The sequence below is a fragment of the Hemitrygon akajei genome, chromosome 4, assembly GCF_048418815.1.
Source record: "Hemitrygon akajei chromosome 4, sHemAka1.3, whole genome shotgun sequence".
Lineage (NCBI taxonomy): Eukaryota > Metazoa > Chordata > Chondrichthyes > Myliobatiformes > Dasyatidae > Hemitrygon > Hemitrygon akajei.
The window spans coordinates 87,120,219-87,134,557 of record NC_133127.1 but is presented as its reverse complement, the minus strand read 5'-3'; the positions used below and the strand labels follow the sequence as shown (position 1 = coordinate 87,134,557).

Genomic DNA, 14,339 nt, shown 5'->3' with positions numbered 1-14,339 from the left:
TTTGTATGCATGCATGTTTGTAATTTAGAAGATAGTGTGTCTACTGTTTCTTCGTTAAGTATTTTACTTTATCTTTTCACATTCACTTCTTAGTCATGTTTTTGTACATCTCCTTCAATCCTTGAATTTATTTTTTTTCCTTTTTTACAAATTTAGTTTTAGCCTTGAGTGTATGATTCATGCATTTGCTGAATTGATAAAACAGTATTTTTTTACCATTTTATGGAAATAGAAGCACAGATTTTTTTTCCAATGTTGATTTAACCAGAACAAAAGGACTAACTCCCACTGAGGCAAAGACATCTCCCTTCAATTTAAAAGTAAATGGAGTAAACCAATTGATAAAACATCAAAACTAGTCAATAGCAATGTAAAAAGATGTTATTAACAAATATATGGATTAAGAGTTGACCACTACACTCGTTCCATTTATTGCTGATCAAATTGGAATCTCAACTCTGTATTCATGTGTTACCATGCTAACTGTTGATCACCCTTCACTTACCACGCTGAACATTGTTACCAATGAGAGTGTTCAGTAGGCACACAATGCTCAGAGGAAATATGTTTCTTCATATGTGTCTTAAATGATTTAGCCCTTATTTTTAAACAATGACCAGATGGCAAATAAATTCTGATATCAGAGGTGATAATAATAAAATATTATAAAAGAGACCCGTGAATAACACTTAATCTTTAACTATTTTGCAATTTGCACCTTCTGTTTTCTTTGAGCTGTTCCACCCACCTTGTTTGCCCTTCTCTTTTGTCATCTTTTGTATGCTTACATCTTTGTGTTCTCTTATGTATTTGTATGGTCTTTGTATTCTGGCACATGCATCTTTGCATTTTCACATTTAGTGTGCAAAACATGCTTTCTCTTGCTTTACCCTCTCAGTTCATGCAATGTTATGTTAATACATTTTATTTGTTCTGTGTTTCAACACACTTAAGAGTTTAACTTTAAAACTTTCTTCAAGATAATGTTAGCAATCTGTCCTATGTACAGCTGCATTTTGCTTCATTTATTTCGGCATAGTTGCTCCTCTATCTCTTTCTTTGTCTGTTGTTCTTATGTGCTGTGTGGTGTCAAGTTCGCTCCTTGTTAGTCTTAATCTCCTTGTATGTAATGTCTTTCTCTCGTTTTCTCTCTTATGCTCACATGCTACCAGGAACAGAAAACAAAAAGAGAATTGACAAATTTAAAAAAGACCATGAAGTGGAAAACAGAAAGCAAAGAGCAAAAAGGTAAAGAGAATATTTAGGAAACAAGAAACAATTTTAATTGAAACAATTGAGAGAGCAGAGCCAAACCATTTGGGTTTTTTTTTGTGAAATGCAAGTAGCTCAGTTTAGCCAAACATGATCTTTAAATTATTATTTTTTTTAATTTAATTTCCTTTCAATTATCCTTTGAATTAATTTTAACCATTGGTAACACATTTCATGAATTTGAACAATATTGAGGTGTGGTATTCCCTCATTTCAGTACAGTGCTAGTTTTTCCTGAATTTAGGTTTGCTGAAGTATGAATGTTAGCGTCTCCTTCCCTTACAACCATACATCAGGACCAAGAATAGACACTCAGCTTGTCGATTTTCAGTAAGAATATACCTGATATGATTTTACCCTTTTGTTAATTTTTAACTTTGTTAATTATCATGAATCTCTACCCCTGCTTTAAAAATATTCAAAACTCTGCCGTTATATCTGGGATGTTAAATGCATCTTCTGTAGCAAATACTCTTGCAAAATACATAATTAATTGATTTACCACTTTTTGTTTTCCATTATTAGCTCCCTAGAGATGCATTTCATACTTTCCCCAGTCTTGACACCTGTAACAATGAACTGAAGCACAAATCTGTTACATCCGTCTTTGAACCAAACATGAAGTTTTCTTTCATCTTTTGCCAGTTTGCGCATGTCTCATGTAACAATCCAGAGATTATTACATCTGAGGCTCTGCTTTATGTGTGGTCTAGCTTCTCATGTTCATTGTTGACAATGTTTCTTTCTCCTGTTTTTACTGTTGCTGTCTATATATCCCACAATTATTAGCTGCTTGCCTTGCTTCTGCAAGTATTTCATAGTTTGCAGTTTAGTGTGATGCCAATGTTCTGTGCCCCCTTTGCAGGGTATATAAATTTCCTGAACACTATTTTTGTTTCACTGAACCTCGTTGGCACTGCTTAATCATGCTATACTTTTCTCATCAACATGCCCCTCTCTCACTGTTGCACTTAAAATTGTTAAAATGTTGCATTTTGCAGTTTAGCAATGCATGGAGGGAGGACCTTCCCTGAATCCAGTGAACTTTGAAAATTATATCAATGCATCATACTAATTATCATCCTTGGCAGCCAAATTTAAGGCATGTGTAAGCCTATGTTAGAGGTTGTAATATTTAATATGTTTTCACTCTGTTTAGCTTTTTAGTTAACTCCAGTTTTTGGTATTCCCTTTGTGATTTTGGCTGCAAAGATACAACTGAACTATTTTTAAAAAAACATTCTGCTTTATCCTTGTTCTCAATTTTTTGGGCCCAATCACAGGTTCTAAAGGCCTTGTTCTTCTTTACTACTCTGTTCCACCTTGCATATTCGTAGGAAATCATACAATTCATTCAAGAATTTTGTCCGAATTTTTATTCATTAATCTTTACTCATTAATTTTTTAGTCTTTGTTGTTGAAAAAAATTCCTAGTCCTCAGAACTAATAATACTTTTTGCAATTGTATTAGCATTTTAATGAAATATCATCCTTATCTTCAGTTAGCCATGAACTATTTTTCTTATTGAGACTGTTTCTCAAAAGGAATGCTTGTTCCTTGAGAGTTATGTAATGTGCCCCTCAATGTCTGCTACATCTACATTTTAATATAAATATTGCAATATATTTGATCTAATTTATCCTTCATACCAATGTTATTTTTCAAGGCTGAATTTCTATAATTTGGAGCAGAGGAGATTGGATTGAGATTTAATTCGGGCATTACCAAATTAATAGTGATGCAGGTGAAATTATTAGGATGGATCATTAGCAGAGATATTAGTAGCCTGGATTTGGCATAATTGGTAGAAGAGTTGGTGAAAAGATAAGAATATTTTTTTCCACCCAGAGAATGGTTTGGTTTCAGAACTCACTGCCTCAAAGGGTGGTAGAGGAATTCCCATTTCATTTAAAAAAAAACTTTTCTTAGGCAAATCCTGAAGCTCAAGGATGACTTGCTTTTATGTTGGTTTTGTGACTGATGAAGTCAGTGTGAACTGGCCTTATCAATCTCTTCCACAGTTGCCTAACTTGGTGGTCAGTTTGTGAGTTAGTGTGCTACTTCTGACTTTTAAACAGAGTATCTGCAAGCTTCTATTACTTAGACTCAATATTTTAATTGACTTGAATGTTCCTTGTCCACATTGAGTGGGTCATGCGTTAGAGATTCCCAAGAGTTAGTTGGAATTAGACTTTGAACACATATTGAATCTTTCCTGTCCATCTGGCAATCAGATGATCACATCCCGGTTTGGTATGGAATATTTGTTACAGGATTCTGATGTCAGGCAATTAATTTTGCATAACTAAGCCAAATGAATATAATGCTAGGAAAGGGCAGTGATGCCTTCCAATTTCACCTCTACTTGAAGGTGCTCTACATCTACATCCAAAGCTTGAAAACTGGGAATTTCAACCTTTAAATTCTGCAGATGCAATCCTGCATGTGACGAAGGCAACCACCTGACTGTTCAAAACCCAAACTTTGAAAGCTCTCCATTAATCCACATAGAAGAAAAGAAATCATAGTGGATCAACTTTTAGAGTTTTAAGTTAGTCCATATTCCTTTATATCGTACATGCAATGTCAGTAATTTTTAAATGAAAGTTCGGATGTTCAAGTGAAATATAGGAGCATTTTCCACGCAAAGGACAGTGGACATTTAGAATTCCTATTAAATAGTGGAATATGGTTAAATATCTTAAGTTTCTTCCTTTAAATCCTATGTTTTGTGTTTCACAGTATCGACATGTTATTCTATAAAACATGTTGATAATAATGGCAAATAGAGTTTAACACACACAGAATGTTGGAGGAACTCAGCAGGTCAGCCTCATCTATAGAAATGAATAAACAGTTGATGTTTCAGGCTGAGACCCTTCAGGACTGGAGAGGAAGGAATCTGATGGGGAGAAGGGAGTGGACCATAGGAGAAAGAGAAGGGGGGCGTATACACAGTGGTAATGATAAGAGGTAAGAGGCCAGAGTGGGGAATAGAAGAAGTAGATTTACCAGAAGGAGAAATTGATATTCATGCCATCAGGTTGGAGGCTACCCACGCAGAATATAAGGAGTTTAATTTAACTTTTAGAAGGCGTTTAAACAGATACATGAATGAGAAAGGTTCAGAGGGATATGGACAAAATGCAGGCAAATGAGTCTAGCTCAGGCAGGCAAATTAGTTGAAGGGCCAATCTTTGCATAACTCTATAAAGCTTTGACTTCAGTGAAGTCAGTGATCTGGATTAACAGAAACATAACTTTTTGAATTGTAGTGGTTATTAATCTCCCTAGCTGGTATTTCTGGATGGGCACTGTATGCCAGTCTTCGAGGAGTTCAGTAGGTCAGGCAACATCTGTGGTAAGGAATAAATAGTCACTTCAGGCTGTGACCCTTCATCAGGACTGAAAGTAAGGGGAAAGGAACCAGAGTAAGAAGGTGGGGTGAGGGGACAAGTGAAACCAGAGGAAGAGGGGCCCCAAACACTCCTTCCAGATGATGCAACACTGTTGGAGTCGGTTACTGTATCCAGTGCTCCTGATGCAGCCTCATCTATGTTGGTGAGATCAGACTTTGATTGGGGGACCACTTTGTTAAGCACCTTTACTCCACCGCAACAAGCAGGATTTCACAGAAGCCAAACATTTTAATTCCATTCTCCACTCCCATTCCAACTCGTTGGTTCGTGGTCTCCTCTACTGTCATGATAAGGCCACTCAGGTTGGAGGAGCAGCAGCTCATAATCCGTCTGGGTAGCCTCCAACCTGATAGCATGAACATTGATTTCTCTTACTGCTGGTAATTTTTCCCTCTGCTCCCTTCCTCTTCTTCCATTCCCCTCTCTGGCTCTCCTCTTTTCTCTTCTCCACACCTGCTCCTCTGCCCCTTCCCCCACTTTCTTATTCTACTTTCAAATCCTAATGCAGGGTCTCAGTGCGAAACATTGACTGCTTTATTCTTTCCATAGATGCTGCCTGACCTGCTCAGTTCCTCCAGCAGTACTCTGGATTTCCAATATCTGCAGAATCTCTTTGTTTATGATTTGCCAATCCTTAGTCGATTTACCTAGCTGATCAAGATCCTCTATTATATTTGATTACCTTCTTTGCTGTCTATGAGACCATATTTTAGTATCATCTGCAAACTTACTAATCATAACCACCAGCCTTCTCTTGTAAATCATTAACGTGTATGGTGAGTAATAAAGGACTCGGCACTGATCCCTGTGGTACACATGTCTCCAATGTGATGAGAAACCACCCTTCTACTAACAAGTCAGTTTTGTATCTAATTTGCACTCCCTCAATCCCAGGAATTCTAACCTCTGGATATAGAATCTTGTTAGTGGACTTGCTAAAGTCCACATAGACGGCGTCTGCCAGAATTACTGCTTCACTACAGCTTTGCTCTTTTCAACCAGCATCTCCCCCTCCTCATAAGTGATGCTTATCTGAAATCAACAAGCTCCTTACCCTGCTGATGCAGCGTATTTTAAAAAAATGCTCCTTCCTTGAATAAAAACACAAAATGCTGGCAGAACTCAGCAGGCCAGACAGCATCTATGGGAGGAGGTAGTGACGATGTTTCGGGGCCCTCCTGATGAAGGGTTTCGGCCCAAAACGTTGTCACTACCTCCTCCCATGGATGCTGTCTGGCCTGCTGAGTTCTGCCAGCATTTTGTGTTTTTATTTATCTCCAGCATCTGCAGATTCACTCGTGTCTCCTTCCTTGAATCTTGTTTTCTTGTTTCATACAGCTATAACCCAAGCATAAATACTATTTAAATGCTACTGAATGAAAACATTCATTTAGGTTAAGACAATGAAGGTTGTAAAGTCCTGAGAAATTTTTAATGAAAGCTGGTCTCCTGGTTATTTGCACCAAGTTTATTGTGATGGAATATAGTAGAATCATTAAGATATGCCAAGCAGTTCCTCACCTAAAGCTTTAGGACCATAATGTCAAGTTTTAATGATTTTTTAAAAGATAGACACAGCTATTTTAGTACGGGTTACTTCAATTCAATTCAAGTTTTAATTGTCATTTAACCATATATGAATTCTCATGAATGCAACCAAATGAGACAGCGTTACGACGGGGTCAAGGTGCAAAGACACATTACCAACAGTCACACACAGTAAGCACAAACAAGATCACAATCACATAATAGAGTCCTTGCCCACAACACCATGGCCTGATGCTCAGTTTTCGCACATACAAGTCAATAAGCTGTATCAGTAAAATACAGCAACTCAGAATGTATGTATATATTTGTCTAGACCCCTAGCCCACTGGTATCATCTGTCGACTGATCCCCGACACCTGCTAGGTGGTGCCATGGCTTTGAGCCCCAGTCCTCAAACATACAGGCACATATTAGTAAACGCACAACCAGACAAATGTATATGTATATAGTCCAGGCCCCTCTGTACGCAATAGGTTGGACACCTCTCCGGAGCTGAAAACCAAGCAATCTCAATCTACATTATTCGTAACATTTTGTTGAGATTTTATTTCCAGGTTTCACATGATGGTGGTTATTTCAGTGAATTGGAATTCTGATGAAGTGTCTTTGAATTATTAACTCCTCATAGATGCTGCCTGACGAGCTGATTATTTCCAGCATTTTTCAGTTTTATTAGGCACTTTCAGTCTTGTGCGCAATAATTTAAATATATGGTTTCTCTTAAAACAAAATTCCAAATCTGCATTGTGTGTCTCAAGCCTTTGCAGGGTAGTCCATTAGACATACCATAATTGAACAATTCTAGACTCTATACAATGACTCAATAAATTTTGTGCAAAGAATGCAAAAAGTAAAATTACTTGAAATTGACTCGTATTCCACTCCATTACCATAAATTAAATGAAAGTTTTTCATAAGCTCTATGTAATTGGAGTTTAGGCCAACATTATTTATAGTTCAACGTACAAAGTAAATTTATTATCAAAGTACATATATGTCACCGTACTGGAGATTCATTTTCTTGTGGGCATACTCAATAAATCCATAACAGAATAATAACTGTAATAAAATCAATGAAAGACTGCACCAACTTGGGTGTTCTCTCAGTGTGCAAAAGACAACAAACTCTGCAAATACAAGAAGAAAGAAATAATAATAAAAAAGTAATAACTATCAAAAACATGAAATGAGTCAGTGAAAGTGAGTCCATAGGTCATGGGAACATTTCAGTGATGGGGCAAATGAAGTTGTCCCCTTCGGTTCAAGAACCTGTAGGTTGAGGGTTAACAACTGTTCCTGAACCTGGTGGAGTGAGTCTTGAGGCTCCTGTACGAGGACTTCCGGTGGCTGTAATGGAGTAGGTTGCAGTAGCTATGTGCTCCGAAATTATTCGCTTACTTTGCTGTTTAAACCTATCTCGGTGAGAGCATCATGAGTAGAAAACACTCTAGAAGAGGTTGCTTTAGAGACCTTGGCTGAAATGTCTCAACAAATGTCAGGGAGACGCGAAAAACTGGATGACTTGGAATCCAAGTTTGACTTGTTACAGAATTCCTTCGACCTGGTTAAATCTGAACTGACAATGCTTAATTGGAAACTTGGAAGTATACAGTAGACTGTGAATGACCATGAAATTCGTATTAAGCTATATGAAGAATCTCTGCCGGTGTTGCAGAAGGATATCGAAGGTTTCAAGAAAATTTCTAAGGAACAACTTAAAAAATACGACGCATTACTGAAGAAACTTACAGATTTGGAGACCAGGAACCGAAGGTGCAATATCAGAATTCTTGGGCTTCCTGAAAAACTGGAGGGTAATCAACCTATCGATTTTTGTGCTCAAATGCTGAAAGATTTATTCCCTGATATATTATCGGAACTACCAAAATTTGAGCGCGTTCACCGAGTTACACCGCCTAATTAGGATCCTGCCAAACCTCGCTCTATTATCATTCGCTTTTATGACTATCAGATTAAAGAACAGATCCTTCGTGAATCAAGGAAGAAACACATATTACAATTTCGTGATCAACAGTTTCGGATCGTTCAAGATTATCCACCGGAAGTTTTAAGAGCTAGACAGGCTTTTAAAGAGGTCATGTCTGATCTTTTTAAGCTTGGCTGTCGCCTTTCTCTCAGAGATCCGTGTATACTCAAGGTTACTACTTCTGATAATAAGGTTTCTTGGTTTTCAAAGCCTGAAGAAGCTAAGAAATTTTTACATAGTCTCCATGCTTAAATTTAACCTTGAGTTGCTTTATGCTAAATGTTTTAATTTCAGGTGTTCAATTAAGTAATTGGCACTTTGTTGATAACAAGGTTTCTTGGTTTTACGAAGTTTTAATCATCTGTTTGATTAAGTAACTGGCCCCTTGTTATCTTTCAAACTATGCAAAATATGCAGGCAGACTGCATCCATTTTCTCTTGTTTTCCGCCTTTATATGGGTTCTCTAATGTTACTTCCTCGCAGCTCTTTTTAAACAAAACGTTATATTCTCTCAGTGTTATTTTTATTTTTACCTTCCTTTTAGTAATTTGACTAATTATGTAGGGTATACATGTAGTAATTACTGAGGAATGAAACTATAGGGTGTTTTGCTTTATTTTAAATTCATTCAGATTTTTCCTATCTTTTGATTATTTATACACTTTTCGGTCTTTTACTGTTTTTCAATAGTATACAATATTCTATTGCTGGTTTTTGGTTTTTTCATTATTTTACATTTTGTCATTTTGTTTTTTTTCCTCCCTTGAATGCCTTAAATTAGTCATGTAGGAAGCTATCTAAACCGCTTCCCTTTCTAATTATTTACTATTTGTTTCTTTACTCCTTTTCTTTGCACCCGCGAGTATATGTTGTTACTGATTTTCCTTATTTGTCTTTCCTTTTTACCGAGATTAATACTTATATTTTCCCATGGTTTTTTCTCATAAATAGTGAACTTATTTACTTTGATATTTTGTTTTTGTATACATATATTTACAATCGTTTATTCAGCTCATATATTTTTTGGAGCCACCAGAGTTTTGGTTTGGGAAAGTTAGAATTAGTCTTCAGCCTCCCTTGGCTAATTTCTCTCTTTGGGGGTGGGGGGGGGGGGGAATGGGTTCTTCCAGAAAGCTGATTGGAGGTTTTTACTGTTTTATTTATTCGCTATCTACATGTCTGTGATTATCTTTTATATATTACTAAAGGATACTTGATGGATTCTTTTATTAATATACTCAGCTTTAATGTGAAAGGTCTAAATAACCCTGTTAAACGAAATAAGATTTCCTCTTATATCAGGAAACTTAAAACTTGTATAATCTTTCTCCAAGAAACCTATATTTGTAAAGATGATATTTCACGCTTTTTCAAAGGATGGAAGGGTATACATTTTCACTCACCCTCTCAATCTAGATCGAGAGGCATCTCTATCCTGTTTGATCAGAATGTATCCTTTATTCAACATAATGTAATTTCTGATACAAATGGGTGCTTTGTTATTGTTTCGGGTAGTCTTGAGAATAAACTAATCGTATTTGCGAATGTATATGCTCCAAATACAGATGACTCCTTGTTCTTTGAACGTCTTTTCTCGTTTCTGCCTGATTTGAATCGGTATTCCTTAGTGATGGGTGGAGATTTTAATTTTTGGTTTGACCCTATATTAGATCGCTCTTCAAGTAAAATCCCTGTCACTAATAAATCAGTCGTACTTCTTAAATCTTTTCTATTTCAATGTGGTATTCTGGACGTGTGGCATTTTTTACACCCCCAAGAAAAGGAATATTCATATTTCTCTCAGGTTCATCATATGTACTCGGATTGACTACTTTTTTATAGATAGAAACTTGCTTCCACTGGTATGATCCTGTGATTATAAGGAGATTGCTTTGTCTGATCATGCACCTGTGCTTCTGGCTTTAAGATTACCTGTTTACTCTGTACCAAATAGAAGTTGGCGTTTTAACTTATTGTTATCTGATAAAAAAATTTCTAAAGTTTTTGAAAAACCATATTACTTTTTTCTTTAAAGAAAATTTTAAAGGAGATACTGCTGGTACTATAGTCTGGGATACTTTTAAAGCATATATTTGTGGAGAAATTATCTCTTACTCTACCTATATAAAGAAAAAGCTGATAAAGAAAGGTCTGACCTAGCAGCGATATTAAAAGATCTTGATCGAAAGTATGCCCTATCTCCATATCCGTATTGGGAGCTTCTGGTTAGGGAAGACTGAATGATTTTGTGGGAGTGAAAGAAATTATGACACTTAATCCTGTCAATTTTCTAGTTCTCAAAAAATTGGAAGAAGTAGTGGTAGAACATTAGGCAATTATAATCACAGGGCAAACCCAACAGTTTAATTTGATTCTTTTAAATGATAAATTGGCATTCTTGGTAGGCATCAGTATTTACATTTGCCTTAAGGATTTTTTTCCAGTATCCATCTTAAATTACCACTTACTACTGTTTAGAACTTATACAACACATTTTCTTTACATTTAATGCATTTAGTAGGAGCATGTAGTAGTTCATGATTTATTTGTTATACTAGTCTTGTATGTTACAAATCAGAACTTTTACTCTACAATTAGTGATTTGGGCAAAAAAATTGTTGCTGATTCAGTTTCTCCTTAATTTGTGGTTTGTCAAGAATGCTTTCATTTGAGAAGAACCACAGAGGGTAGTTGTTTGTTAATGTTGCTCCTTACGAAAAGTATTTCAGCACAAGATTGGCCAACATCTGGTATTGAGTAAAAAAGTGTGATATGATATGCTTATTTTCTGAATGGTATATTCATTTCACATTGATTTTTTCCTGAAGGATAGTTGCATTATGCATCAATTCAAATTGTAAGGTTAATTGCAAGACAATTCTAGACAATTTTTGGGTGATATTATTTACCATATTCATCACTAAAAAATAATTTGCAGAGAGTACTAATGGTAATTTTGGCACATAGTATTTTTTTTTAGATCTTTTACTATTTGTGGACATGTATACTGTATTAAGCAAATTTTAATTTGAATGTGTTTTTTCCATAGAAGATGAGCAAGTTTCTGCAGTTTGACCAAGTTTCGCTTCTCGCTTTCTTATGTTTATATCACTTCATGCAAGCTACATTTTGGACAGCACAACAGAACATCCAGATGTAGGAGCCTTGGAAATCTTTTGAATGGAATTCCCAATGCCACTTGCCTCTTTCCCTGCCTTAAAGCAGCATGGGGCTTTTATCCCCGCATGTGGAATACTGTGAAGAAACTGTCCTGGCACTTTGGAACTGTGTTGCTTTTAATGCACAGAGCTTATTCAATAGACTAGTCCTGTCACCACCCACCATGAACTGTGCTCAGAATTTCAGTTTGATTACATTGACTATGGCGCTGCTCTTGATGCATTCTTTAATCAGCCTAGAACATTTTGAATTATTTTGCTTTTTTTTTTGCCATTGTGGCACATAGTCGTTTAAACAACAAAAAGACATTTTTTTTAAAAAGTCAAGCAAATCATGCATGATTTTGTATTTCAGCAAATTATTGAACATGTGATATTCACTTTACTTTTGGGCACAGAGATCAAGACAAGTTTTTAATTTATGTTGACTTTTTGATTAAATACTGCTTACAGAACAACAAACACTAGATCTCCACAGTTACAGTATTATTTTACACATAATTTATATTTTTTGATTGTAGGATTTTGAATTAGTATTTTAAATAATTGAACTGGATGACATTTTATTGGATGGCACCCTGTATCCTAGAATCATGCTGGCTAGTTCTTCCTTTTGACAAAATCATGGTGCCCACCTATTTGATGATAGGGTCACAAGGCTTCTTATAGAAAAGCCTTGATTTCTTTTTTCCAGCCTTTGAAATCTGCAGTATGTACAAGGAAATTAACTTATGCTTCTTGGAATATCACTGTATATCTGTAATGAAGGTTGAGACTTCAAAGCAAACCACCCTCTGCTGCTATTTAAACCTTCAAAATGACTGAATTGGCAGCAGTATTTTTGTTGCCATTCTGCAGACTCCTTGTAGTGAAGGCTGCCAGTCTGAGTAGTACACAAATATATGGAACTGCTTTCTTAGATCTGTTTCTTGTATTTTTGTTTCCATTGAGCTCAGCTGATCATATTGATCAGTAAATAAACTTTGGTTCAATTGAAGACTGCAGTGTTTTCACTGTATTTTAAACATCAGTCCTTTATTTAACAGTCATCAAATCATAGTTTAGACCCTCCTTATTTCCAAATACTTCATGTTGTCATTTATGCATTTGTAATTTAACTGTATTACGCATAATTTGTCAATGTCATTCTACAGTCAATGTCATTGTGTGCATATAGGCAGACAAAGATAAATAATAGATATATTGAAGAGTTGCACAAATAATATAAACTTAACCGTAATCGTAGAACATAGAAATGCTAATCTCATTTCAACAAATCTGTGATGTTAAGTGCAAAATGTATGATTAACTGGTGATTTCCTCATACTTTTGATACTACTTGTACCTGTATGTCTTTTAGAAAGACAATTGGTGGAGTCTGTATCTCTTTTGTATTTTTAATACAATAATTGTACATAATGGTTATATTTTTGTTGAAAATGGTAGAAATGTACAATGTTTATGCCTCTACATCCAGTTTATACAAAGCTGGAGAATAAATATAATTCAAAAGTGGTTTTGTTTATTTCTGAGTTTGTCTAAATTACAAAATGGAATATGGTTGTTAATCTCAAGGTATGACTGGAGTCTTCAAAAACTACAGGGGGAGTAACTGAAGGACAATCAGGTGGAAATATTTCTTTAGAAGTTTTTTATTTTCTTAGAACTCATGTTAACAGGGTGGAGGAGATATTTTTCAGGAAAAGTTGGAGTGCATTACTATTAAAGCTGAAGTTTATTATTTAGTAGATACTGTTTTATCAATTAACTTTTGGGTGGAGGTCATGTTACTTCTACTGGGACTTGGGTGATGAACAAAAGTTTGACTCCATTCTTAAGATTACAAACAAAGCTACAGTTAATGGGAATAATGTTGACCCCATAATTGTAGCTCATTTTCACCCTCTGCAATTTCTTGGTGCTGGTTTCTGCCACAGTTATCTCTCCCCAGCCCACCTTCCTCTTTTTCTTGCCTTTTTGGGTGGTTTTTTTCTGAACTATTCATGAGTATTGGTGTTTTATTGTTTAATATTACGATAAAGTTCATGATAATTTGCAAATCCTCTTTCTGAATCTGAAGTTGCCTTAATCCACACCTCAAAATTACTTCTGTTTTATCTTAAATTTCCTGCTTAAGTTTTATTTAGGTGTTGCATCAAACACATGTAAATCATGTTAAGATGAGGAAATGCATAGGTCAATTCCTTTATTTTTATATTCAGTATATAGATACACCCACACAGACCCACCCACACCCACCACCACCACCACCTCTCTCTCCCTCTCCCTCTCCCTCTCCCTCATGGGCTGAACCAGCCTGTATTTCATATTTTGCATTATAAAAGTGGTCTTGCCTCACTAGGGAAAAAATGTCAATTGTCTTACCTTCCACAGTTTAGTTGATTTCTGTTCGCTAGTATGTGTTTAAGACAATTGACATTTTTTCCCTAGAGTGTAGACTGAAAATGTCAGCCTCTTCAACTTTTGTCTTTCATTCTGTGATTTAAAGTTTTCCAATCAGTGATTTAAGGTACTGTCGGTCACAACTGTGGTAGGTTTTCAAACTGAGGATCCCAGCTTTGAGTTTGCAGGAGTTAAAGTTATTTAGACTCAGAAATATTTGCAGTTTATCAAATAATTTATAATTACATCCCTACAAATAATATATTCTCTCATAAATACAGGATGAATTTGAAGATGCAAAGTACATTTATTATCCAAGTATGTATAAGTTATACAACCTTGAGATTGGTCTGCTTGCCGGTAGCCACAAAGCAAGAAACCCGAAAGAGCCCAATTTTAAAAAATACCGACCCCCTAATGCATGGAGAAAGAGTAAAGAAAGCAAATCATGAAAACAATTGAAGGAAGCAACAGCATTCTGAACCAAATTGAATCTGTAGTCCTGAATCCTGGAGCAACTGAAGTAGGC

The 14,339-nt window shown here is 35.7% G+C and overlaps 1 protein-coding gene across 7 annotated transcripts in view; it reads left to right on the top strand.

Moving 5' to 3' along the window:
* Positions 1 to 12,922, top strand: part of rapgef2b (Rap guanine nucleotide exchange factor 2b) — a 375,793-nt gene extending 362,871 nt beyond the window's left edge. For 4 of the 7 annotated variants that reach the window (XM_073042996.1, XM_073042994.1, XM_073043000.1 and 1 more), the window contains 2 exons: positions 1,173 to 1,248; positions 11,278 to 12,922. In XM_073042996.1, coding sequence (XP_072899097.1) covers positions 1,173 to 1,248; positions 11,278 to 11,284 — 83 coding nt within the window. In that variant the 3' untranslated portion in view covers positions 11,285 to 12,922. The remainder of the gene's footprint in view (positions 1 to 1,172; positions 1,249 to 11,277) is intronic. The other 3 variants (XM_073042995.1, XM_073042998.1, XM_073042997.1) reach the window with 3 other exon arrangements.
* Positions 12,923 to 14,339: the final 1,417 nt, after the last annotated feature.